The sequence below is a fragment of the Callospermophilus lateralis genome, chromosome Y (genome assembly GCF_048772815.1).
Source record: "Callospermophilus lateralis isolate mCalLat2 chromosome Y, mCalLat2.hap1, whole genome shotgun sequence".
In the NCBI taxonomy this organism is placed as follows: Eukaryota; Metazoa; Chordata; class Mammalia; order Rodentia; family Sciuridae; genus Callospermophilus; species Callospermophilus lateralis.
This window is the reverse complement of record NC_135326.1, coordinates 7,686,250-7,713,755: the sequence shown is the minus strand read 5'-3', so window position 1 is coordinate 7,713,755 and position 27,506 is coordinate 7,686,250. Positions and strand designations below refer to the sequence as shown.

Sequence of the window (27,506 nt, the reverse complement as noted above, 5' to 3'; positions counted from 1 at the left end):
CTGCTTCCTTCAGTGCAGGGCCCTTGAGGCTTGTTCGTGCGGTTGCATGCATCAGCCGTGTGTGGATTCTTTATGGCTAAGTAATATTCCCTTTTGAAGGCTGTGTGGCAGGCTGCTTGTCCATCCCCTTGAAGAACATTGAGTTCTTTCTAGGTTTCGGTGATTGCAAAGTGAAGCTACTAGAAACATTTGCATGTAAGGTTTTTGTGTGGACAGAGGTTTTGTTTATCTTGAGGAAGTGCCTAGGAGTGGGATTGCTGGGTTCTGTGGTAGGTGTAGGTTTAGCCTTATCAGAAGCCACTGTGGTTTTTTCATCTAAGGCAGAAGCAAGACGCTTTCTAAACACGGAGGTTTATAGAAGGGACTGGAGAGGCTCCCTGAAAAGTAGGTAAAAGGACTTTTATCCAGCACTTGTATTTGCAGGATATTGATGACGTCTGGTACTTCCTCTTGGGATTCTGAATCAGGGTCCTAGCTTCCATAGCAGCAACCAGTTGAACTCTCCACATGAAAGAAAAACTGGCCAGGCGTGATGGCGCCCTCCTTTAATCCCAGCTGCTCAGGAGGCTGAGGCAGGAGGATTGCAAGTTTGAGGTCAGCCTCTGCAACCTAGTGAGACCCTGCCTCAAAATAAAAAGGGCTGGGGGTGTGGCTTAGTGCAGAGGGCTTGCCGAGCATGTGCAAGGCCTGGGTTTGCTGCAGCCGGCCCAGCTGTTTGGATCAGCCAGAACATCAGGCTGGATGCCAGCACACCACTAGGAACACTCGGTAATAGACCCCGTGAAGGTTCTGGTACCAACGCCAGTAAAAAGAAAGGAGTGAGAAATGGAGTCTCACTGCCCAGTGCAGAGAGGTTGCCCATTTACACGCCCCAGCAGCTGTCACTTAAACATTTTGGATACTGAAAGAGCTTGCCACCACAATAGTGGAGTTCATTTCTTATGTATATGGTAAGTCACTCCGAGGCTGACCCACTTTCTTCACCGAGATAACTTGAAGACCCCCCGGTAGGACTGACCACAGCACCCGTGCTGGAGTGTGTGTTCGGATCTGTCGTGATTCGCAGCCAAGAGGCCATTCATTGTGCATCTTTATCGCCTGCATTGACGTCACCATCTTCACATTATTTGGAACCAGCTGTTGTTCGTTTTTAAGAGCAAACGTCTACACCCTGGACACAAGCCATGTTCCTCAAGACTGATGTCCAAATGGGAGATGAGATGTATGGGAGGAGTCTTTTTTTTTCTTTACATGGTTGCTATCATGTATCGTCCTTGCTCCTAAGAGGTGGTGGTTGTGATCCCAACATTTGTGTTCTGCCCCAAATTCATGTTAGAATGCTAACTCCAGGGGTGCAGGTGTTGGAGGTGGGGTTCTGGGAGTGCTGAGTTCACGAGGTGCAGCCCACGAGTGGGATGCGTGTCCTTGTGAAACGGGCCCAGAGAGCTCCCTGCCCCTTCCACCGTGTGAGGGCCCAGGAGAAGGGCCCAGGAGGAAATTCTGGCCCATGGTGTGTAACAGATGAGTCTTGAGGACGCTGTGCTCAGAGAAGTCGGCTGGTCGCAAAGCGTAAATGCTGATGGGTTCCCTTATAAGAGGTAGGCAGAGGAGACGAATCCCCCCTGCAGAGAGGCAGAATGGTGGTTGCCAGGGGCTTAGGGACAGGAGTTTTTCAGTTTTGCAGAAGGAGTACGTTTGGGTGGTGGGGATGGTTGGACAGCAGGGTGAATGTCTTCCATGCCACTTGAAAATGGGTAGAATGGTTTAGTTTGTGTTGTGTATTTTAACTCTGTTTTGGGGAAGCAAAGAATATTAATGTGCAGATTGTTTGAGTTTGGAACACTTGCCTAGAAAGGAAGAGAAAGGGTTCACCTCAATGCCACAGGAGCATTAAGGGTTTAACAGGAACTCTTTAAGTGCGTGGTATGCACAGGTGTTGTTTGTAAGCTCGATCTGTCTGACATTATGAGTATCTTAAACATAGAACAGAAAATGATATTACTTGTAATAGCACTCACCACAAAGGTTGCCATGCCCTTTGGGGGGTGATAGATTAACCCAACTGTGGCACATCCACACTGTGGAGTACTATTCAGCCGTGAAAAGGGATGAGCTATATTGACACAGGCAGAAAGATGGATAAGTCTTCCTAGTACTGGTGTCAGGAGATCCCACTGTACACAGTTCCATTTACACAACATTCCTCATGTGTGTCGGGATTGTGCGGATGCCACGTTGGTGTCTGCCGGGGGTCAGGATTGAGGATAGGTGGGGTATGGGGTGGTTCTTCTGTGTTCTTCTCAGTGACTCTCAAAATGTTCTTGTGTGGCCCTTATGGCCAGCCCCTGGTTTGCATGGAGCCTGAAGTGGGCAGGTTTGAGGGTCTTGTCCCGGGGGTGAGGGCACCAGCCGAAGCACTTATAAGAGGTCTTCAGCCTCCCTTTCCCATCAGGTTTCTCAGCCTCAACACTCGTGAGTTTGTGGCAGATTGTTCTCTGTCCTGGGGGACTGCTCTCTTCTTTATAGACTGTGGAGCCACATCCCGGGCCTTGGCCTGCTGGGTACCAACAGCATGCTTTTCCCCTCCACTGTGATGACTCCAAACGCCTGGTTTTGTTGAAGGAGGCTGGATGGAATTCTCATTTCTTCGTCTTTTCCTGGGCCTCCCTGGACCGCCCTCAGAAGCACCACTCAGATACTGACTTCCCCAGTGAGAACCGCAGTGCCTGTCCTTATTAATTTTCCAGAGCGTTCTTCCCCTTGAGGAGGGGGAGGGTCTGCCAACAGCCTTCCCTGGCAGGTGATAAAATAATTGCAAGTTGCAGACTTTCAATCTGAAATTTTTCCCCCCACCGGGCTCCTGGTGAGTGGGTAAGGAAACCAAGAAGAGGGTGTTTCTCGTAATATTTGCGAATAACTGCGTCTCCAGAAGTGATTAAGCGGCTTGGCCCACCGTAATCCTAGGAGCTGACAAATTACCCCACGGGCCCCGGGGTTTCCTAGGCTGTGAATGTCTCCCACGGTGGCAGGTTCCCATGGATCTGGGAAGTCATTTTAATGGCTCGGCTCTCCTCCTCTAAACACAAGCTCAGGGCTTATTGTTCAGCGGAGGCTCTAAAAATATTGTTTGACTGCAGCACCTCATTTCCATTGCTAATGTGTGTCCCTGTCTCATAAAAGGTTCCTTAGGACACTGGGAAGGTCAGGCCTGCCTTAGAGTCCTGGTAGCCTTAGCTTTAGACATCAGTGATAAAGGGAAACACTCGTTTCATCACATAATGAGTAAGACCCGAAGAGAAGGGCCACGGAGCTGCAGGGTGAAGGTAGCCTGCACTGTGTGGAAAGCAACCTGGTCTCGTGGCTTCTGGTGGCCTCCCGTGGGTGTAAGCAGTGCCTTGTGGTGGGGTCTTGGGAAAGCAAATGTGCAAGAAAGCATCACCCTGCTAGCCTCAATAATTCACAACCCCCAGCAGCAGCTGTCTCATGTCCCTTGGCAGAATACCATCTTTGCCAGATCACCGAGCCCCGGCCTGGAGGCTGCCCAGGTCCAGATCTTACGTGGAACCTGTACTGGATGCCAGTTTCTCAGGGGTAAACCTGGTGGCATCGTTGTGAGTTACGCACAAACTCCAGACCAGTCTTTTGGTTGGGTTATAACCACCCTCAGGAGCAGAATGCAGAGTTGGTACTTCGTACCTTCCAGATGTTCGCCGCCCCCCCCCCCCCCCCGCCCCCGGCTGCCTGGTTCCAGTGTGCTGCTGGTCTGTTCTAAGTTGACTGTTCTAATTGGTTTCTGTCTTTGCTCCCTCCTGTCTGTCTTAATGAATTCTTTCACCTGTGTCAGAAGAGAAAGCCTCGTTTGCACCAAGCTCGTAAAAAATTTTTTTTTTCCCAAGTAAAACTAGCTGGATTTTGTCGATTGAGACTTGTCGTTGCTGTGCTCGGTATTTGATTAGAGGGTGGGAAACAAGTAGAATGAAGGCCAGTTGAGTGTTTGATGAATTACAGTTGGTTTAACACGTAACCAATTGTTTCCCATGGTCATTAACACAGCCCTGGTACAGACATGGAAGACTTGATAGTCCCTCCTGCTGTAGAAGTTGGGGGTGCGTTGGGAGAGTCTAACTGGCTCAGGTTTCCTGTTTTAGATAAGATGAAAGGGCGCTTACCAAGCACTGCCTTCTTCAAAGTTCACGGTTACCTTGAAGACCAGCCTGCTCTGAAATGCTAATGTGACCTTCAAACTGTCCCTCACTGATACATATTTTATTTCCTACCAAATTCCCTTTGTTCCTCTTTTCAGACCAAATAGCAAACATGTCACCTGCACTTGGTCCCCTTTCCCTAAAGCCTCTGCATGTCCCTTTGCTGCTGCCTTTGTGACCAATCTCGGTGCCCTTTCCCATCTCTCCACTGACCCCCATAGTGACATTTTGGATGACATTTTCTCAGGCTTTTCTCCACACCATCCCACCCTACCGTCATTCCCATTTCCCCACTGCCACTCCTCACCCCCAGGGTGCCCTAGAATCACACCAGGGTTGTCTTTGTGTCGAGGTGGTTGTAGCAGAATGCCCAACTTTCTTACAGGTCTGGGGTCTGGACGTCCAAGAGCAGGACGTTGATGGTGTGTTGCAAGACCCACTTCCTAGTCTCACAGGCACCTGGGCAAGGGGCAGGGGAGCTCCTGCTGTCTTCCACACGGCCCGGTTCTGTACCCCAGAGGTCTGCCCTCATCTTCCAGGCTGGCGTTGGAAGGAAGGTGGGCACCCAGCATGCAACCTACAGCGCTGCTTACTATAGAAAATCCAAGGGTGCTCAGGCCTTTCTTCCACGGTGTCTACCCCACCGCCTGTCCCCTGTTCCCTCACCCCCCACCTCCACCACCACCTCTGTCAGTGTTGCCTCTGTCCCTGTTGTCCCAGTAACACACACTTATGGAGCACTTGCTGTATACAGCCAGGCGTGATGCTCAGTACCTGACAGAAGAAGCCATTTATTCCCGCCAGCCCTAAGAAAGAAGACAGCTCCGTGTCGTCCACAGCTGAGGGCCAAGGTCCTGAGGTCTGAGTGCCCAGAGGTCATAAGGCTATTATTCAGAACAGGCCATGTGGATCTGCAGATCCACATTTGTATATACTTATGTGTTGATAGGGTACAGCACAGTGTTTTTGAAGCATGTATGGAGTGCAGAACGGCTGTTTGGAGCTAATTAACTATGCATTGCTTCACATGCTTAGCATTCTTTGGTCACGTGAATAGCAATTTTCAAAATACAGTGCATTGTTCTTAACCTTTGCAATCATGGTCTTCCTTGGGTCTCTTGAAGTTATTTCTCTTGTCTAATTGGAACTTTGCATGCTTTGACCTGCGTCTCCCCTGCCCTCCCCCCGCCCCTGGCACCTGCTGTCCTGCTGTTTTGGTTTCCCATGTGAGCGAGGTCATGCGATTGCTGTCTTCCTCCACCTGGCTTGTTGCAGGTAACAGCGTCCTGTGGTTTATCCACGTTGCAGACGGCAGGGTTCCTTCTCTGTCAGAAGGTGGACCAGGGTGGCCTTGTCTGCACACACCACATCCTCCTCATCCTCCCCTCCCTGGATGGACGTGGAGGTCCACTCCATACCTTGGCTGTCATGATGGTGCTAGTACGGTGAGTGCAGGAGGTGGGCTCCCTGTCTTTCATATGTCACCAATAGGACTGCTGGGTCGTGCGGTAACTCTCTTTTTTAAACTGCATGGGAACTTGGGTACTGGTTTCCATGACTCCCTGCCAGTCTGCATTCCCACCAGCCGTCTGTCCAGGCTTCCTTTTCTCACTTCCTTAACCATCAGGCCTTTCTGATAAGAGCCTAAGTTTTGCGATGTCACTTTTTTCTTTTTTCTTTTTTTTTAATTCCCCTGGTGCTTAGTGATGTGGTGCATATTTTCATGGACCCCTTGGCGGGATCTTCCCCCTCCTGAAGGATTTCTCTTGGTTTTTTTCATGTGGTGAAGTCGTCAGTGTATTTCCTGACATTAAACCTGCACTCCTGGGATACGCTCTGCTTGGCTGGGACAGTTTGTCCTTTTTGAATATGTGGCTGAATTTGGTTTGCCAGCACCTTGTCTGGAGTGTTCACGTTCCTCTTACTGAGGAAAACGGGGCCGTGATGTGCCTTCTCAAGTTTCCTCATCCAGGTTGGGAATTGGGATCATCCCGGCCCCATAAAACAAGTTGGGCTTTTTGGAAAGTGTCATTGCAAGGACTGCTTTGCCTCAGTCCAGGTCTCCCTGAGACAAGGGCTTAGATAGTCATATTTTAGCTTGTGTCCAAACCGTTCGTCTCTGTCTTGGTGGTGCAGAAACAGCCCCTGAAATCATGGAAGCGCATGGCAAGAGCCGTGTCCCCATAAAACTTTATTTACAAAAACAGGCCACGGCCAGATTTTGTCCTGTGGACTGTCATTGAGCCGCTTCTGCCTGAGATTCACCCTCCCATGAGCCAACGGGTGTGCGCTCATATTCTTGTCTTCCTGACTGTCTAAACGTACGTTTCCCAGCCTGTCTGCTCTTCACTGCTCATCTGAACTTTTGCCATGTTTGCATATTAATATTCTCTGATATTTTTCCTTAAGTTGAACCATTCCTCTAAAGCATACCGGTAGATACTGGTACATTAGTTCCGTCAGTCGGTATAGCACACGTTAAGTAAAATTTTAAACACTTGTCCCTGTGCTACTTAAAATCACTTTGAGTACCACCAGGGAGTCTGAGGTTCTGGGGTTTCCCCCTTGGTACCTGGGACCCAGTGCCTGCCATGCAGTGTCTCTGCCACTGAGCTGCAGTCTTAGCCCTTTTTATTTTGACAGTTTCCAAGGTAGGCCTCAAACTTGAAATCCTCCTGCCTCAGCCTCCCTGGTAGCTGGGATACAGCTGTGTCCCCTGTGCCCAGCTGAGAGTTGTTGGTGTTCAGGGATATAGCACTTATCACAATTTCCAGTTCTACAAATGTCTCTTGGTAAGTTGTTAAGTGGAGGCACTTCCCTCCCTGCTAGGATGAAGACAGGCAGACAGCTAGAAATCTTATTTCTTCTCCCTGCCCAGGGAGGATCACAGATATTTGAAGAGTGGACTGTCACAGAGGCAGATAAGTGTGATATTAAACATGTGCAAGAGCTGGATGCAGAAGCACAGGCCTGTCATCCCAACAGCTCAGGAGACTGAGGCAGAAGGATGGCAGCTTAGTGAGACCCAAGCAATTTAGCAAGACCCCCTCTCAAAACAGAAAGGGCTAGGGGTATAGCTCAGTGGTAAAGCACCCCTGAGTTCACTAAGTCCTAGAAAGAAGAGGAGAGGGGAAGAGGTTAAGAGAAGGGAAAGGAAAGAAAATGTGACCGGGTGGAGAAGATTCTGGAAAATCAGACTGGCAGCAGAGATTATCACCTTCCGAAACCTTGGAGTCTCCCCTCGGAAGCCTTTAGTTCAGTTTTGAAAACTCGGAAATGGAGTGAGTCACGTGTCTTCTCCATGGTGGCTACCAACACCAATAATCCACAAATGAAAACGTTCATATTGTGTCAGGTCTATTAGAACACTGGATTTCTGGGGTTTCTTTTTTTATGACCATGAGGTTTGTACCTATGAATCAATCCATATGGATAAGAGAGACCTGAAGTTCCCCAGTGTGAGAACAGGGATTGTGCTGATTGTATCATAATGTAAGTTCTTCCACCACCTTGGGATAACTTTCTGTTGGATTTCTGTTGAGGCTTCTAACGGTGCTATTCATTATAAACTGGCTGAGTCTCATGTTCCCTAACTGAACCCGGGAAGTGAGGTCGACTGCTGATGCTGAGACTCCGTGACCCTTGACAGGAAGGCACCTCCGTGTCCACCCACCCACCAGGGCCCCCACAGGCGTCTGGCCCAAGGCCATCATGGCTGGGGAGACCGCGGCAACCTTTAGTTTATAACCTGAGCGGGGCTCATGTTTCCCGTGTTGAGAGGATATTAAAATGATGTTGGCATGGCCACATGGTGTGCAGTTGTCTGAGCCCACACCGTACTTAACCGCCAGCCTTGGGGTCTGGCCAGATGTTATAAGCGAAACCCGATTTTAACGAGATCCTTCTGGCATTTTCTTTGGGCCGCCAGCCAAGGCAGTTCCATTTTATGCTAAATTCCATGTTATGGTGGGCAGGTCATCTAGAACCCATCTGCAGCCCCGAAGAACATTTCTCCCTGCTTCTGTTCTCAGAGTTAGGATGGGAGTCATATTGGGTTTTGCGGGATTTTTTTTTTTTTTATTTTTAACATTTATGTCGTGGTTGTAAAGGTGATGTGGACATGCTCTGTAATTTCCACAGCAAAATCAAAAAGAATTCTCAGCATGTTTGTGTGCCTTTCACCACAGATAAAACAAGTTTACATAGGTTCAGAATTGCTGGTTGGGCAGAAAATGGAATTCTCTGGGGAAACTAATCCATCACTGTTCAAAGAGAAGTGAACCGGGTGCAAGCGAGCCCCAGAGAGCAGGATGCGATCCCCAGCTCTTACTCTTTCTGTTGACTGTTGCTAAGTCGAAGAGAGAGAGCTCCGGGATTGCACTGCTCCTGCGTGGTCGCCCTTGGCCTCTCTCCCTTCCTGATGTTATCAGCACCCTCTTTCCGCCACCACCTTGACTCACCTCTGGCAGGGAGCCAGTGGCTTTCAGGCAGCTGCAGTTCTACAGGAGAAACCTTGACCAGGAAATGTTGACCTTGGACGCACAGTGCTGTGAATAGGGATGTTAGTTTTTGTGGAAACAAAAGGACCGTCCACCACTTGGGTTTCTTGGTGATGCCATTGTCCTCCTCCATTCCCTTCGATACACCGGGTTGGATAAGTGTCAGCCAGTGCCTGTTGGGTATCTGGCCAGACCAGAGTTGCTTACCTGTCTCAGGAGGTGGCTCTCTTTGTTTTAGTCACTGCCTTAAACAACAGTCCCTCAGGTTTCATCAGGATGTGGAGGTAATTTTTCTTGATGCAGACTTTTAGCACTGAAGGGGACCCTTGTAGGATATGGAAACTCCATGTCCTCACGGAGATCTCTTACCTGCCCTGTGACTTGGTTTCCTCATCTGCAATGTGGGTTTTTTTATTCATAGGTTTTTGCCAAGGCTCTTTGATTAATTTACAGAAAGCCCTTGGTGTCATTGTTATTAAACAACATGAACAGTTTGTGACCGAGATCCCTCTTCACAGTTTTGAAACTACCCTTTATATGACAGTTATCTTTGGTTTCAGAATTCACTGTTTTTTCTGTTGTGCCAAAATCTTTAATTCTTGTCCTTCTCCTTTAAAGTCCTCTGTTTGGAAATAGTGAAGACGCGGTTTGATTCTCTTTCTTACCACCGTTCATTGACTCCAGGCGCTCTGGTTTCTCTCGGCTGTCCGTCAAGTTCAGCAACACCTTGAATACCAGCGGCTGCGGCTGGAGTTGAGGTGGGGGTACTGTGTGCCCCAGACAGTGAATGGGCTCCGTGCCCTCCGATGCGCCTGAATGGGTGGAACACCCCACGTGACCGTGCAAACAGAAGGCTAGGGAGTCGTGCTGATGGAGCTCGGATAAGACAGCGACCACTCCTGTTGAAGGGCAAGAGAGGCTGCCATCAGGAAGGGACACTAGGCAGGGGTGGAAGGGGGATCTGAAAATGGGGTTTCTCAACCTTGGCCCTATTCAAACTTGGGGCCAGATCCTTCTTGGTCATGGGCACAGGAGGTGATTTGAACCTTCCCTGCTGTGTGCATGGTAGGATGGCCAGCAGCTTCCCTTGAGCTTTGTGGACTGCGTGGTGTCTGTCGCAACTCTTTAGCACTCTGCAGGGAAAGTTCAAATCAGCTGTAGGCAATTTAGCAACTCATAAACATGGCTTTGTTCCAATAAAGCTTTATTTAAAACACAGGTAGTGGGCCAGACTCCCTATGGGCCTCAGTTTGCCAACCCTTAACCCAGACTGTTTAGAAATAAACCTCCTGTGCCCATTGGCTTTGAGTCTGAGTGTTCCAAGTATGTAAATCTGCTAACTGCTTAATGAGAACTCTGCTCTTAATGCCGCACATGGGTGCCCTCGGTGTTGGTGAGAGCTAGAGATGCAAAGCCCACCCCCGCGGCTGCCTGAGTTTTAAGCGTCTGCTCTGCTGAATAAGCACTATTTCCAAGGGCCAGCATTGCTTGGGTGTAATGGTGCACTGTGTTAACTCCCAGCAGTTTGGGAAGCTATTTGTGGACGGGGCTGTGTTGAAGCAGTGTGGCGATCACAAGAAACAAAACAAGCTCTTGGTGCATTTTAAGTCTACTCTTCTTGCCCAGGTAGGTGAGACAGAGTCACATAACAGTTTCTCTTGTGAGGCTGGAGGACCTTTTGTTCCAGACAGACGGGACTTGGCCATTCTTCTTAAAATGTGGTCCTTGTTTTAGGCCTTTCTTGGATCATCTCAGTTGCACCTCATTTTTCTGCCTGGCGATATTTTTGCTCACTCAGCTGTTCTCTAGCAGTACTGTGAGTTATCTGGAGTCTCTGGGGAATAGCCACATAGATGGTGACTTGGTGTTCCCTGGCAGCAATCCAGAGTCGAGCAGGAATGGGGGGTGAGTAGAGCTGCCGGTAGTGAGGCATCCGCTTTTGAGGACATCAAAACCAGCTCACTGTTCTCAACCAGGGTGGGGTCCATTGGACAATGTCTGGAGACATGTTTGATTGGCAGGCTGGGAGGAGGGATGCTACTGGCATCTAGAGGGGAGAGCTCAGTGCACAGAACGCAGCCTCCGCTGTGGCCAAGAATGTCAGCCAAGGTCTGTCGGGAACCCCTGAGTGGGCTCCCTGGGACACTCTTGTAAGTCAGTGGCGAGCCTGCTGGCTTCAGGCTGGCCTAGAGGTTGGCACTAGGGTCACCAGCCCCTGGCCCTCACACCACCTTCCATCACGATGCTGCCAAGCCCTCGTTCTCCTCCCTTGTGACTACTTTGGTACCTGCCACCATGGCCCACGCTAGGGTGCTGTCTGTCACTTGCATTCTGATCTTGGACTGTATACGTATGGCTCACTGGACAGCAGAGCTGTGTCGAACGCCGAGGGAGAGCTAACGGGTGCAGATGGAGAGGTCTCCACTAGGGCACACTGAACGTGTTAATTAGCCTTGGAGTCCATTGCGGGGAGGGTGGGGTGCTGGCGGTGTGGAGGACAGGCTGCCCCTGGAAGAGACGCGTCTGGAGGTGCCATGTCTTCTGAGATGGCCTCACCCAGCCTTGGCACCCGCGAAGTAGCAGTTAATGCTGGTTTCTGGTGCAGGCAGCAGATCCTGCTGGTCTGTGGTGTGTTGTCTTGTGACCCCACCCCTACAAGCTGAGTGACGTGGGTTTGTCCCTCCAGTGTTCGTTCCATTGCTCATGGATCAGATCCCTCAAAAGCTCTGGGGAACCTGATCTGTACACAGGTAAGTAGAGCAGAGAGTGGCTGCAGGAGGCCCCCCTGGATTCCTGCAGGTTTTTGCAGCAGGGTCAGCATGAGAGCCAGCCCTGTTGGGCCAGTGTGTGCCCAGTCTTTCCCTGGAAACCAGGAGGCTGAGAAATGGCCTGTGACCTGCAGTGCTCAGTCCCATCGGCTAGTCAGGACACAGAAGGGAAGACGGCCAGGGCGATGGCTCCTGTGACCACAAGAACTATGAAGTCTTAGGAGAGAGCAGCCACCTCGACCTGAACATGCAGCAGGGCGTCAAGTCGAGAATCCACCGTGGCCCCACTCCCTCTGTCCATTGGAGTTTTTGTAGTTTCTACCTCTCCAGGAACCTGAATGATCAAAACTTGGGATAATACAGTCATTGGTTGTGCAAGGCCTGGGGCTGGGGTAAGGAGGTCATAGGAAATGAAGGTGGAGAGAGAATCAAGATAGTCAACTGCAAAGGGACTTTTGTTATGTCCTCCAATGTACTAGTCTGTTTTGCTATAATGAAATACCTGAGGGAGGTTACTTTATAAAGAAAAAAGCAATATTTATGTTAGCAGTGCTAGGGGATGGAACCCAGGGCCTTATGCAGGCTGGGCCAGTGCTTTGCCTCTGGGCCTGAGAGTTTCGTTTTAACTATGGTGTGAAGGTCCAAGGTCGAGGGGCTCATTCTGTCAATGGCCTTCTTGTTGGTGTGGAGCATCACATGGCAGGAGGCAGGAGACCTATGGTGGGAGCATAGGGAGGAGGGGCCCACTTACCTCAAGGGCAGCACATCCTTGTCTTTGGATTCTTTCTCTTGTAAATCACCGGGATTCAGTCTTGCAGGCTCCACTCCTGGCCTCATCTAGTTCTTACTGCCTCCTAGAGGCCCAGCCTCTATCTAAACAGAGCAGTGGAGAGGGATTCTGATCAGCAACCTAATTAGGTAGTGGTGGTGTTGTAAAGAGAGATGCAAGATTCTGTGCGACTGATTTTAAAATGAATAGCAACCACCATATTACTTTATTAGATAAATATAAGCTCCGGATTCTGTGTGTAACCAGGCGATGTGGGTTGAGGCGAGAGTGGGAAAGAGGGGAGGAGGAGAACACGGCAGTCTCCGTGGTGGAGGAACATTCCCCCCTAGTGGGCAGATGGGTTATTGCAACGGCAGCCTATGTGTGGAGGGGGAGAGGCAGAGGGGCCCAGGCTCCTGGGGCACAGGGACCAAGGCTGATGGAAAGAGGCCAGGGCCGAGCAAGGCTGAGAGGCCCCTCCTCCGGCATAGGGAGGTCTGTGGCCTGCAGGCCAGTGAGCAGAACTTCCTAACCGGGGAATTAGGAGTGCTTGCTCCTAACCACAGAGGTCACTTTACAAAGAAAACAGGAGTGAGAGCACCTGCTACCCCTCTGTCCCCGAGAAAGGGCTGTGGAAGGTCCCTGATCCTCAGGCCCCCAGGCTCACACGCCCTCCCCTGCAGAGCCTTTTGCTTTGTGTTTTCTAACATCGTCTTTCAAGTACCATCATCCAATCCAAAGCTTATCTGAAAACGTCTGGAATTTTTCAAGCGTTTTGCTTATTAGCAGCTGGCGTTTGGAGCAAAGAAGAAATCAGGAAAGGGCTGGTGTAGCTCGGCGGTAGAGCACGTGCCTGGCATGTTTGAGGTGCTGGGGAATGAGACGGATCAAACCGTTAAGCACATGGACGGATCCCAGGTTATGCATAATTATAATGTGTCAATAAAACAAAAATAGAAAAGGGAGAATCCCCAGCTTCCTGAGAACTGCTCGATGCCATACCCGCTGGCCTGAGCAGCCTCTTTCCCTGGGGTGTTTGGTGTGTGGTTTTCTGTCCCCGCCTGCCTGTGAGCCATCTGAGCCAGGCACCGGCTGCCCTCTTCTTGGGCCGAGGGACAGCTCCTCATGTGCACTGCAGCTGGGGCACAGATCAGCACTGAGCTACGGCAAAGAGCAATTCAAACCAGGAGTCGGTGGAAGCCTGAGGTTGAACTTCTGTAACAGAGACATCCAGCCAGGGCACTCAGGCAAACCGTGCTGTGTTCTGCTTCTTAATATAGTCGGTGGCAACTTACAGATGTTTCAGCTTAGAGTTTTTCAGCTTCACAGTGGTGCAAAGGCAATAGGAATTCAGTGGAAACCTTACTTCAGATTTTGAATTTGGCTCTGTCCCCGGGCAAGCTATAGAAGGGCACATGCCCTCTCTCTAGATAGCAGCAGCAGAGCTGTAGCTCCCTGTCACCCATGTGGTCATGAGATGAAAGCCCATTCCGTACAGTATGCTATATTGTCAGCGCTTTTTGGATACTGTGTTTTGTGTCTTTAGATCCCATCATGTACAAGATGCCCATCAGTGTTAGCTTCCCATTACTGTGACAAAATGCCTGAGATAATTGGCTTATAAGGAGGAAAGGTTTGCTTTGACTCACGGCTTCAGACTTTTGGTCCATGGTTGCTTGGCCCTGTTGCCTCTAGACCTATGGTGGGAGCATAGAGAGGAAGGCTGGGGTCCCAATATCCCCTCCAAGGACTCACCCCCAGCAAGCCAACTTCCTCCCAGTAGGCCCTACCTGTTAAAGGTTCCACTACCACCTGTTAGCACCCTGGGCTGGGATGAAGCCTTCAACGCAGGGACCTTGGAGGACACCCAGCCTGAACTGCAGCACCACCTGTGCAGGTCCGGGAGAGACTTCAGCGCTTGGTTGTAGAGCAGGCTTTGTCTTAATGGTTTCTGCGCAGCCGCCAGGTGAAGACGGTTCTGAACGCCCTGACGGTGGGCCAGGCGAAGCTATGGTGCCGGCAGGTCAGGGCTGCTCTGTGCATTGCCAGCTTCCTGCGGGTTTATCGGGGCGTCACCCCACGTTAGTCAAGGCACGTCTATGGGCTGGGAAGGCTGTACTGTTGTGGGCGTTTCCCACCTCGCACCCACATGGGGTGACCTTGGCCTCCTGTTCCTCCCTCCCTCCCTCCCACTCCTCTCACCTCCACCCGCTTGGCTTCCTCCTCCGGCAGGTTTTTCCCACTCGGCCTTCACATTCGGGATCGAGAGCCACATCAGCCAGTCCAACATCAACGGGACACTAGTGCCGCCGGCTGCCCTCATCTCCATCCTGCAGAAGGGACTGCAGTATGTGGAGGCCGAGATCAGCATCAACGAGGTAGGCACACCCCGGGGCCTGCCCCACCGCTAGCCCGCAGAGCCCTGCGTCTAGGTGTGCCTGAGCAGGGTGCAGGACGGAGTCCGGGCTTCCCTGGGCCGTCTCGGGGTGGGCTTCGGCAGCCTTCGTTGTCCCTCTTACGGGGATCTGTGTTTTCCATGTAAATATGCAGAATCACAGGCATGACCGGAAGGAGCCTCAGGAGGCGAGAGGGTGATCCTCCAGTGAGAGGGTGTCGGGATTATTTTTATGATCATACTCACAGAGGCTGAGGATGGAGCAGTGAACTGAATCCTACCAATTTGCTTATGTCCCATGGTGCCTTTCAGATTGAGATAGGGTTGGTGACAGTTTTATAGTACATTGGAGGATTGGTCATTCAGGTTCTAAGGGGCTTCCTCACCCGCCTCTGTACTCAAGATTCTCTAGAGAAGATTCTCCTGGCTTCCTGACATGTGTGGAAATCTCTGGCCATCTTCACCTGGATCCCACCCTTACTGAACTCCACCCCTCTCAGAGATCTGGCCACAGCCTACCCTGATCTGTCCTGCCCAGCACACCCAGCCTTCCAGGGCTCCCTCCCTGCGTTTTCTCTGACATTAGTCTGATCCTTACACGCCTTTCTTATTCAGAGCATTTTATTCAACTTTATTTCAGAAATAATGTATCTTCTTTTGTGTCTCATGAATTCGTCGGCCATTTTCCACCAGCCTGTGTCTTGGAAACCATCCCGGTCTGCCTGCCTCTCGCTCCTCCTTCCTTGGTAGTGTCCTCCTCCTCTCCTTAACATTGCATGCGCGGGGGTGGTCTGCCTGACTCTTTCAGGCCCCACCTGGTCACCTGGTCACCTGGTCTGTAGACCCAGCCATCGTGGGGAGATGAGCACATGACCCCTGCTCCCCTGCGAGCTCTCAGATCAGGGGGTGTCGTGACCTGATTTCCCTCTGCCTGCCCGTTTCTGTGGCTCTCAAGGCCAAGATCCCTCTGATGTCTCAGCCACCCCAATGCCAGGGTGTCTAGAGGTCGATGAAAGATCTCACTTGGCAGAAGTTTCCAGTCATTTAAGAAGATGTGAGTGTGCTTTAGAATGTGGAGGAGGAGGTGTTTTCCTTACCTGGCACCTTGCCCAGCCGTTTGGGGTGGGACTGCATGAAGGAGGAAGGTCACTGGGGGCACCAGGACTGCTCAGCCTTGGCCATTGCTTCCACGGCGACAGTCCAGGGGGCAGGGGGCTGGGGAGGCGGTGCATATCGTTTCCTGTAGTTTCTGTGATTTCAAATAGTGCATCGTCATCAGAGATCAGTGGGCTGATGTGCCTCAATTCCTCCTCACTTCGGAGGTAATTCAAGTTCAGCACTCGGCAGACACGGCGTGGAGGCATGTTGCATTTCATGCAACTCAAATATCTGAACGAACTTCCTCCCGTATTTTGAAGTGTGTTTAGAAATTTTTTCATGGTGGATAGAAACCAGAGAATCAAACAGCGATCGAAAAAAATGTGACTCGGAACCAAGCAATTCTTGTGGGTTATATCATGGCTTCATCGAGGCCGTCCTTTGAACCCGGGAATCATCCCACATAGCCACAAGTGCTTATTTTATTAAATCAAGTGGACAAATGCACCGGTAATCAAATGCTGAATGGCATAGTCATTTCTGAATTGTGCTTAATGCTACCAAAGAGTTCCCCCTCCCACGTAAGTGGCTGGTTATTCACAGAGACTTTCCAGCAGCCCTTAGCACAGGGGTGGATTCCCAGCCTCAGGACTCTGCGCTGGGGGCGGGGGTCTCTGGGAAAAACCCCCTGTGTGCTAGAGGACTGGGGCTGCATTCCTGGCCTCCACCCACCCGAGGGCAGTGCAACACCTCTCCACCCGACCACCTCCCTTCACCCAGTGGCTCCAGACGTGGAGAAATGTCCCCCAGGATGCAGACTGTCATAGACGGGATGAAGTGGTGCTGGGCAGGTGTCCTTAATGCCCAGATGTGGGTCGCTGCTTACCGGATGTCAGTGCTGCCACTCGGGCTGAGCACTGCAGCTGGGTCTCCAGGACCGGCAGCCCCTGCCCAGAGTCCCTGCAGCCTGCTCCCGTGGGCGCCCGCGGCACCCCGGACCGGGCGTCCCCCTGCCCGGGCGTCCCCCTGCCCGGGAGCTGACCAGCTTGCTTCCGCAGGACGGCACCGTGTTCGACGGCCGCCCCATAGAGTCCCTGTCCCTGATCGACGCCGTGATGCCCGACGTGGTGCAGACGCGGCAGCAGGCGTTCCGGGAGAAGCTCGCGCAGCAGCAGCAGGCCAACGCCGCCGCCGCTGCTGCAGCCGCTGCTGCAGCCGCCACGGCCACCGCCACCACCACCGCCACCACCGCAGCCACCCCAGCCCCCGCAGCCGTTTCCCAGCAAAACCCACCAAAGAACGGAGAGGCCACGGTGAACGGGGAGGAGAACGGCGCGCACGCGATAAGTAAGTGTGCGGCCAAGGGCTCCCGGGCTCCCGGCACAGGGCGCCCCCTGCGCCAGGACCCCCTCGCAGGGCTTTGCAAACGGCCAGACTTGGGAGGTCGGCCTACGGCCTTTCTCATCCAAATTCATCCTGGCGGTGGGATCCTTGGTTGAAGGGGATCTTGCTCTTCTGAGAACCCAAGCCTATCCAGGCCACGTCCAGTATGAGTCCTGTCCACCAAGAGCAAAGGTGCTCCTTCCCAGAGGCCTTGGGTCCAGCCTCCAGCCTCGCACTGTGCAGGCTTTAGGCCAAACGGTGGGATGAGAGTGAGCTCACCGTGACTTCTCGGGCACCCTGCCCAGGCATGGGGAGTCATCTTATTAGGTCTGCCCCTTGAGGTTAGCCCCTGTTAGGCAATTGCTCAGGAATGTTGAGCAGATAAACCAGAGATCCTTATGAACTCCAGAGGCTCTGCTTTGGGGTCCGAGTTCACATGCATGTGCATGTTTGTGTGTATATGTGCATATGTGGTGTGGCCAAGTGTGTGCTTCCTTAGTTAGAAACTGGTTTCCTTATGCAGCTGGAGGGTGAAGGAGAATGTGACACTGGCATCTGACCCCAGAGTCCCATCGCCCCAGCTTCCCCTTTTGCAGAGAGCTGCCTAATGGCTTCTGAGGCTTCAACCCATGGCCATGCCCTGTGGCTAGTTGCCATCCACAGGTTGCAGTCAGGTGGCACAAAGGCCATCGGCCAACACAAGTAAGGACCCCCAGTCGCATCCTACATGATCACTATTCATAAGGCCCAAAATTGCGGAACAGAGATGAATGAGACAAGATCTGGCTTGTACAGAAGAGTCACTGTTCACTGCAGTGGGGTAGGATCCTCAAGTTTTCAGAAGCAGACACAATAGACGTAGTTGTTTTTGTCATCTTATGTCATCGAAAAGCATTTATAGTTAGTAAACTTTGAGAAATCATTGTTTTCCAAGGAAGAAATTTTGCAAGTGTTTAAACTGTACCCGCTTCTTTTAAATCTTTAGAAACTATAAAGTGGTATCGATGTTATTCCCAAGCCTGGAAGACATGGGTATGTCTTTCTCTCTGTCCCCCGAGTCCCATGCCCTCCCTGGCATCCACAGCCAGCTCTTGTCTCACCGTAAGGCAGCCTCTCCACTCTACCACTGCAGTGGACACTGTGGGCAGATCTAAAGTTAGACTTAACTCTGACCCACAAAATTCTCTGTCCTGCAATTTGAGAGAGAAACAGCCACTTTCTGATATGGTTCTCTTGTGGGGCTCTGTTACTATAATGAAATACCTGTGGTGAGCAGCTCATACAGTGGAAAGGTTTATTTTGGCTCACAGTGCTGGTGACTCCAATTCAAGATCAGGCAGCTCCGTTGCTTTAGGCCTCTGGCCAGGGCAGGAGCATGTGGCAAAGCACCAGCCAGAAGGCAGAGGCACATGGACAGAGGGGAGGCCCGCCATTTCTTTCAGGGTGACGTCTCCAGTGACCTAACTTTGGTGCCACAAGTCTGGTCCTCTGAAAGACTCCCCCACCTCCCACAAATGGGCCTTTCGGGGACTTTTAGCAGCAGCGTTAGCCTGGCTTATTTTCACCATCAAGATGACTAACTCCTACGTTGAAGTTATTTAAAACTAGGCCAGAGAGTAGGGAGGCCCCTGTCCTGGGACCCATGGTGAGAGCCTGGTGTGTTGAGACACAGTGTCCAGCTAGAAGATGCTCTGCTGACCACCTGCCCCAAGATGTGCTCCTTGCTGGTTGGTCTGCCACCCCTGGCCTGCACCTCTGGAGGCTGGCTGCCCACCGTGGGTCCAGGAGCAGGCGCTCTGTGCTCTGTATAGGCCAGGTCTGCACATAGTCACCCTGGCTGGCCGCTCTGGGTCTGGGTCATTGTGCAGATTGGAATTCCACAGTATCGCCACCTTGGTCCACTTCTCAGACCCCGCACCTCGCACATAATCCCCAGACCAGGCTGTTGAGGTGGGGGCTTTCCAAGGGTGTGTTTTCCCAAGTGCAAAGCCTGGCTTCTGCGCCTCCTGGGAGCTTCAATTCCCACCCCCCCACCCCCGCCCCCCCATGGCTACCGAGGACGCCAGCGCTCCTGTTGCCATCAAGAGTGGGGGATGGGGAAATGCTCTCTAAAGGTGGAGAATGTTTTCCTCGTCTACTGAAGCATAAAAGAAGTGTCGGCGCCTAACAGCCTGGTGTTCCTCCAGCGGGACTTGAGAACTTTGTATGAGGGGTCTCGGTCTGCGCAGGACGGCCGGGCATTGTCTTATTTTTACATGTTGAAATAGAAGCAGTACACTCTTAGGTTAACCTAACACTGAAGAGGAAAGGAATCCTCTTATTTCTGGGGTTTTCCAAATACCTTCACAAAGTGCTCAGTTCTTGACCCCATTGTACAGCCAGCTGTTGACTACTGCTGGTTGGTTGATGACCACACTACTGTTGCTGTCTTGTAACCATCTTTTTGAAGTTCCTATGTATAAATATAATCACCTCATAAGGTACTGTAGGTTAGGACTTAAACATGTAAATTCTTAGGGGAAGTAATTCAGCTTGAAAGGGTAGCCACAGGCAGTGCACAAACATGAATGTGACTGTTCCGGTCACACTTTGTTTATAAAAATTGGCAGTGGGTTAGATTTGGCCCATGGGCCGTGGTTGACGGGCTTCAGTTATAAATAGCTGTCTTTATCCTTTGTTCAAATTTGAAGAATGTTTTCTGTTATTATAACAAAATACCTGAGGCTGAATGCTTTATTGAAGAAAAGACATGTATTTAGCTCATAGTATTAGAAGCTAACTGTCCAAACAACATGGTGCCGACACATCACGGTGGGTGGTGTGGTGGGGTGCACATGTGAGAAGGAGAGATCACGTGGCCAGACAGAGGTGCTCTCTTAAAGGTTCCTCCATTGCTTATCTCCCCACCTGGGCGCTAAACTTCTAGCACATGAACCACAGCACCATCAAACTAGCGTGAAATACTTTTTAAATCATGTAAAAGCCACAAATTAGTGATAATCCTCAGATTGGTACTGCCTTAATATGTAAAAGCAAAGTGTTTCTGAGACAGAAGTATCTGAGAACACACCCCTTTTGTGTCTTGCTAAGCCACGTGTGTTTACGTGCTTCTTGGCAGATAACCATTCGAAACCAATGGAAATAGACGGGGATGTTGAAATTCCACCCAACAAAGCCACAGTCCTTCGGGGCCATGAGTCCGAGGTGTTCATTTGTGCCTGGAATCCGGTCAGCGATCTCCTAGCTTCTGGGTAAGGCTTTCAGGATGGGGATGTCCCAGGTCATTGCTCATCTCCAGTGTCCTGCCTTAGGGTTGTAACATCTTCCTGCTGTGGGCCTCTCTGGGCCCCGCCTCTGTGTGGGTCTGGTTCTGTGGGATAGCCATCACCTCAGACCCTTTTTACCTGTGGGGTGGGAAGCCATACCAAGACATCTAAAACCAGTCCATGCAAAGATGGTGAGGAGGGAACCTGGGAGGGGTACGAAGAACTGCACGCAGAAGACCACCTGCCATGTGTGGCTGACCCGGCCAGAGAGTGGGTCCCGTGAGCCTCCCTCCCGTCCAGCCAGCCACAGGCCCAACACTCCTGTGTTTCGTTTTGGTTTTTCCCTGCAGATCCGGAGACTCGACCGCCAGGATATGGAACCTTAATGAGAACAGCAACGGGGGCTCCACACAGTTGGTGCTGAGGCACTGTATTCGGGAAGGGGGACACGACGTCCCAAGCAACAAGGATGTGACCTCGCTGGACTGGAACGTAAGCGTCGTCCGCCAGCCGCAGGGCAGCCTGTGCACGCAGGCGGACAGTCTCTTGGGGGTCCCCTGGGTGCTGGCCTAGGGTCCTCCCTTCCCAGAGCTGGTGAAGAGGCTGGGTGGGCCAGGAGCCGCCTCTTCCGTCGAGCCTGTGTTCACAGGTGCATGGCTCAGGAGCCCTGTGGTGGGAAGGCAGGCCTAGGGGCCCGGGGTCGTCCCCTGGGGAGATGCCAAGTGTTCTTGTGGATCTGTCTCTTTCTGCCCCCAGAGCGATGGGACACTATTGGCTACAGGTTCCTATGACGGCTTTGCAAGAATATGGACAGAAGATGGTGAGTCCTGCGTCCCTCGCGACAGGGCCAGTGGAAGGTGCTTCCCCGTGTGACCATGGAGACCTTACATCATCGTGTTCGTCTTTCCTACCCCACAGGTAACCTGGCCAGCACCTTAGGGCAGCACAAAGGCCCCATCTTTGCCTTGAAGTGGAACAAAAAGGGGAACTATATTCTGAGCGCTGGTGTGGACAAAGTGAGTACCAACCCCAAGCCCTTCATCCCTCCCACCTGGAAATGCAGGCTTGCTTTTTTGGGTACCAGGAATTGAACTTGTACTTGACCACCGAGCCCCATCCCCATCCCTATTTTGTGTTTAAAGACAGGGTCCCACAGCACCTCACTTTTGCTGAGGCTGGTTTGAACTTGAGATCCTCCTGCCTCAGCCTCCTGAGCCACTGGGATTATTGGCATGCACCACCGCACCCAGCAAAGATGCACACTTATTTGTAATCTTGTGGCTTTTGAGTTCTTGAGCTTATTGAAGGACTTACAGGTGCCGATTGTTTTTGTGGGTTTGTTAATTTTGTTGATTTCTAACACATCTGCTTCCGGGGCCTTTGAGTAAGAGCTTTTCCCCTCTGGGCCGTCCAGTGGTCAACATGGTAACCCGAGACCCAGCAGGAGCGTGTGGGGGATTCAGTACTGTGTCCCTGAGGCAGCACTGTGACGGGGAGGTGACAGCATTAGATCCAGGTGCCTGTAGGAGCCATCTCTGAGGGAAAAGAGCATAGGACACAGACTTCCTGGCTGCCAAAGTCTGATGCACCTGGCCATCTCCTCCTCCCTGGGGCCCGGTGTCCTCCATGGTCAGGTGACAGGGCTGGCTAATGTCACGGCCTTCCGAGAACCTTGAGTGGGTAGTGATGTCACGCCTAAGAGCCAGCAGGAATTCTATAAGTCATGGCTTTGGAAAAGAAATACCAAAAACGGGCGTTGGGTGGGTAGGGAATCTGTCCACTGGTGTTTTACACACGGGTAGAGGCCTTTCCTGAATCCTGTAAGCCATTTGGTCTCCCACAGGCTTGGTTTTCTGTAATGATTGCAGGATAATTTGGAAGCTTTACTATGTTACTTTGTGTTCATTCCAGTTCTAAAACTGCATATAAAATACCAGACGCAGGAACTACCATCTTCCATCCGTACTCTTGCAAAGCCGTCATAGGAACCTGTAGCCAATATAATACTTGACCTCCACACATAACCACATTCTTGGAGACATGGTATCTGGGCTGGGCAAACTGCAGTCAACACCCCAATCAGGCCCTGTGGCTGTTCTATAAATAGTTTTATTGGTACACAACCACGTCCATTTGTTAGAAGTGGTCAAGTGATTTGCACACAGAACGCTTGGTTGTATGGGCAGTCGGCCACTGGGAATCGCTGGCCAGATTATTAAAGTAATTCATGGAAATGACAACCATTTATCTGGCGTGTTACACTACATGTGTTAGCCCACCCAGGGCTCCCAAGATAGGAGGCAGACACTAGTGCTGTTCACCCCCTTGTACAGAGCAGGAGCTGGCCAGAGAGGTTCATGAATTATCCTAGGTATGCACAGCTGCTGTGGGGTCTAGGGGACATGGGAACCCAGGCACTGGATCACCAGTAACTACTGCCCTTTGACCTTCTTAGAATTCCAAATATTTATGATGAACTCCACAGTCATTGGAAATGCATAGTTGGAATTATTTTAGTCTTTGGCTCTGTAATCTGTCATGATGACCTAGTTAACCATGGCAGAAATAAGGATATCAATGCTCTTGACAATAAAACCCACTGAGGGGGGGTGGTATTACTGGTATTAATGATCTTCAGTTTGTGCTTAACAGAAAGTAGTTAAATTTTTCAAAATTTCTGAAATATAATTTAAGGTTTTTTTTTTTATTAAAAATCTTTGCGTAGGTGATGTTTTCTTTTGTCCAATATATATTAAACGTAAGTATTGACAATCCAGTTACTGATATCTTATATGAAACTGTATCCTAGAATGATGGAAGAGTTTATATATTCTGTGCAGTGCCAGGTTTGATTGTACATGGATAAATCAAGGGGAATTATACCACAACACACCCACACACACACACAAATATTAACACAGTGGGACACGCTCATGATCCCAGCGGCTTGGTAATGCCAAGGCAGGAGGATTTTAAGTTTGAAGCCAGCCTTAGCAACTCATCAGCAAGATGAGCCTGCCTCAAAATTTTTAAAAAAGGCCGGGGGTCGGGGGGGTGGATATGATGCAGTAGTCAAGTGCCCCTGGGTTCACTGCTCAGTACTAAAAAAAAGGTGTACACACACACATAGAAGTTGGTCGAGCTGACCCCAAACCGAGGAGTACCAAGTTGTAAAGAAGCTTACTTTTACCCAGGGGCTCAGGAGGCCGAGGTAGGAGGATCGTGAGTTTAAAGCCAGTCTCAGCAACTTAGGGTCTCACTGTCTCTAATAAAATATTAAAAAGGGCTGGGGAGGATTGTGGCTCAGACCTCTGGGTTCAATCCCTGGTGCCAATAAAATAAAATTAAAAAAGTGTTCTGAGATTTCCCTTTACAATGCACACAAGATACAACTACTTCTTAAAGCTAAGTCTTTAAATAAAGTTTCAAATTAAGTTAAATTGCTGCTGATGAAAACGTAACCCCAGTGGGACTGGCTGACCTGCCCCAGGCTCGCTCCCTAGGTGTCTTCCTTCCTGGCATTACTGAGTTAGTGGGATTCATGGTTTCCTTGGTCTCCTGACATAAAGGTCACCTGTCCCCCTTCCTGGGGCCAGCCCCAGAGTAGTCCAGGAATTCTGCTGTATCTAGAACAGGTTTAGCATCCCTTATTCGAAGCACTTGGTACCTCAATTATTTAGATAAGATTTGCTGCTGCCTTTTTTAGTGGTTTTCTAAGCTTTGGGATGAAAGGGAATCCCTTACCAGTTGTGGTAGATTTCTCAAGTGTGGGTCAGCAGTCTGCGACCACCAGACAGCACCTGTAGCAGATGAGCTGCTTCCGTGTGGCCAAGTGTAAAACACCCACAGTATCAGGCTTAGCATGGGGAAACAGAATGCCAGATATCTCATTAGTGTTTTGTTTTGCTTTTTCCTGATCACATATTAAAACATTTCGGCTACATTGCATAACGGGGATCGTGTTATTAAAATTTCACTGATTTCTTTTTGTAATGTTACTGGTGAGTCGTGATAACCTTGTGACTCACCTTCTCTATCAGACACTGCTGGTTTAGAGGGAACATGGCCGATTGTCCTTTCTCACCCGATCCTTTTTCCTAGAGAAATCGTTGGGAGGAGACTGGTCACTAACTCTTTTCTTTGTTTGCGGAGCACAGACAACCATCATCTGGGACGCCCACACGGGAGAAGCCAAGCAGCAGTTCCCCTTCCACTCAGGTGGGTTTGCTGGTTCCTGATGCTGGGGGGATGCAGAGGCTGCCCCAGGAATTCGTGATGTTGTCAACAAGAGCAGGAACGTGCCTGTCCACGGGTAGCAGAGCCAGAGGCAGCTGGACTCTTCTCCCAAGCAATGCACATAGGATGAGGTTCCGCCTTGATCCGCTGGTGACTGCTGCACCCGAGCTTCCAGCAGACTCTACCCTCTTGTTTCCTTCACATGCCCGGCTTCAAGTTGGGCCTCTGCTTTGTAGCACGTAACTTCCAAGTGTTCAGGGAAGCAGGTGGGCGGAGCCTGCTCTAGGTGCCCTTGCAGAGTGCCCCTGCCCCACCCCCTCTGCAGGGGGATCCTGGGGCCCCTGGTGGCTCCATGGTGGACCCTCCTGACCACCAAGCACAACTGCCACGTCCCTGCCTGCCCACCTCCCTGCCTGCCCACCTCCCTGCCAACACCACTCGAGTGGAGGTGGGCTTTCTTCCCCCTAGCAGTGAGCAGTCCCCGACAGGGGTGGAGGACAGGACTGCCTGGCTTCAAGTAAGAGGACAGTGACCCAGGTGGCCATTACCCAGCGGCCTCCAGCAGGCTAAGTAAGTTCTCTGACTGTCTGCTGGTGCCGCCTTCAGCATCTTGGAGGAATAAGCTCATCTCTTCTTACAGTTGCTTCTATTCTATAAGCGAGCTTTCAAAATGTCACCAAAGCACACATTGGTCCCTAAGTGAAGCTGAGCTAATCTGAAGTCCTTTTTAAAAACAAACAAAAAAAAATAATCTTCATTCCTTCCTTTCTTTCCACCAAAAATAATTTCCACTGGAAATACAATATAGTGAAGCTCTAGAACTCTGCTATGATGAAATAAAAAATAAAGCCAGGTGCTGTGGGCCACGCCTGGAGTCCCAGCCCCTTAGCAAGACCCTGTCTCATAATAAAAAGGGCTGGGATGTAGCTCAGTGGTAGAGCATCCCAGGTTCAATCCCTGGGGTTGTTTTAAAAAGTGGGGAGGGGGCCACCTAGTGACCTCTGGTGACCACCTGGAAGAAGTGAGAACTTTGGGGATTACTGAACTAGCACGAGACCCTGTCTGTGGGTTATGTGTGACAGGCCCAGCTCGCCTCCCTGAACCCCTTCAATAAGGTGCTGTGAACGCGGTCCTAGAGGTCATCTTACTGAAAGGCCTTGTGATCCCTCTAGAAGGTAGAAGGGCTGGGAACGTGGCTGAGTGGCAGGTGATGGCCTAGCCTGTGCGGGCCCCGGGTTCCATCCCCAGCACCGTGTACCCAAAAAAAAGGAGAAATGGCAAAACTGTCAAGGCCAAAACTTTTTTTTTTTGGTAGCAGGGACTGAACAGAGAGGCACTGGACTGCTGAGTCACATCCCCAGCCCTTTTTGTATTTAGAGACGGGGTCTCGCTTAATTGCTGAGAGTCTCGCTAAGTTACTGAGGCTGGCTTTGAACTCAAGATCCTCCTGCCTCAGCCTCCCGAGCTGCTGGGATGACAGGCTTGCACCACCACACCCAGCTTGCTAAGGCCCCTCAGTAGTAGAGAAGATCCCATGGGGAGCTACCCTTGTCCTTTGCTGCTCCTCCCGTGGCCATTTTGCCCCCACTTCTCCATCCCTGGCCTCACTGGTGTGTGGAGGACTCTAGGAGATGCCCCGGTGGGCTGGTACCTCCACTGGAGGCAGGGACATAGGAGGCCAGCAGCCACCTGGAGTGAGGAGTGACCACTTGAGCCATGGGTACCCAAGGGGAGGTGGAGAGAGAGCCATGCCCAGACCTCTCTCCAAGGACTTCGGGGAAGAACTGAAGCCACACTTCCCTGGAAACTGGATGGTGCCGACTACCGTGCTATACCATCCACTTCTCTTCCCCCTTTCCATGTACCCAGCTTGGCAGTCACTGCCTCCCCTCTTTCATGCTCGCCTGAGGCCCTACACTAACGTGCACAGTTGCATCCGAGACCCGTGCGGTTGCAGTCAGGGGCAAAACATGGGTTCAGACCCTGCTGGCTGTGATGTTGGTGGCCTGGTTCCTGCCTGGTCTTCCTCTGCCTCTCGGGTGGAGGCGAGGGGGAAGTACCATGAAGACAGTCGCCATCCTCAAAGCCCTCAGTAGAGCAGAGCTGCTATTGGAGCCACCTTCATGTGAGAGGGACCCAGGAGTGAAGAGGGTGTTCTTCACAAGTCCTGATCCATGTCCGAAGGGATGGCTGTTGGCTCCAGTTAAACACCAATCAAACCAGGTGCAGTGGTCCACCCCTGTAGTCCCAGCGACTTGGGAGGCTGAGGCAGGAGGATCCCAAGCTCACAGCCAGCCTCGGCAGCTTGATGAGCCCCTAAGCCACTTAGCAAGACTGTCGCAGAATAAAAACTAAAAAGGGCTGAGGATGTGGCTCAATAGTAAAGTGCTTCTGGGTTCAATCCCCAGTACCCTCCTGCCCCCACCCCACCCCCCCAAAAAAAGTAACCAATCAGTGGTGTGGTCAATGCATCTCACATTTTTCTAATTGAAGCATTTTGAACAAAGGACAGGATGGAAGGGTTTCTCCCGTCCTTTATCTCCTCCCTGTGTGAACACAAATCAGCCCCACACAGTCACCCTGCTGGAACCCAGCAAGTTGGAGGCACAGGAGATGCTAGTACCCTTCTGCTCATGCCTGGGACCAAGGACACTGCCTGCCCCGGGCACAGCCAGGGTCTCGGGACTCTTCCAGAGGAACCTTATCTCTGCAAACTGAGAACGACTTTAAGGTCCCTGCAGGAGAGACACTGTTCACACTGGGAATGGTTTTGTGAAGTCGCTGCGGTGCTTTTGGCTCTTCCGACCTGCCCTAGCCACATGCGCAGTTAACACCTGCATCCCGTCTCTTCCCTCCCGCAGCGCCCGCTCTGGACGTGGACTGGCAG

At 51.2% G+C, this 27,506-nt stretch overlaps 1 protein-coding gene across 1 annotated transcript in view; it reads left to right on the top strand.

The window, feature by feature from the left end:
- The window catches only part of LOC143639721 (F-box-like/WD repeat-containing protein TBL1X), a 166,676-nt gene that overhangs the window by 138,589 nt on the left and 581 nt on the right, over positions 1-27,506 (top strand). Inside the window, exons 5-12 of the mRNA XM_077107767.1 lie at positions 14,474-14,619; positions 16,793-17,081; positions 20,236-20,368; positions 20,734-20,875; positions 21,140-21,203; positions 21,302-21,399; positions 24,541-24,601; positions 27,481-27,502. Of these exons, the coding sequence (XP_076963882.1) occupies positions 14,474-14,619; positions 16,793-17,081; positions 20,236-20,368; positions 20,734-20,875; positions 21,140-21,203; positions 21,302-21,399; positions 24,541-24,601; positions 27,481-27,502 (955 nt within the window). The remainder of the gene's footprint in view (positions 1-14,473; positions 14,620-16,792; positions 17,082-20,235; positions 20,369-20,733; positions 20,876-21,139; positions 21,204-21,301; positions 21,400-24,540; positions 24,602-27,480; positions 27,503-27,506) is intronic.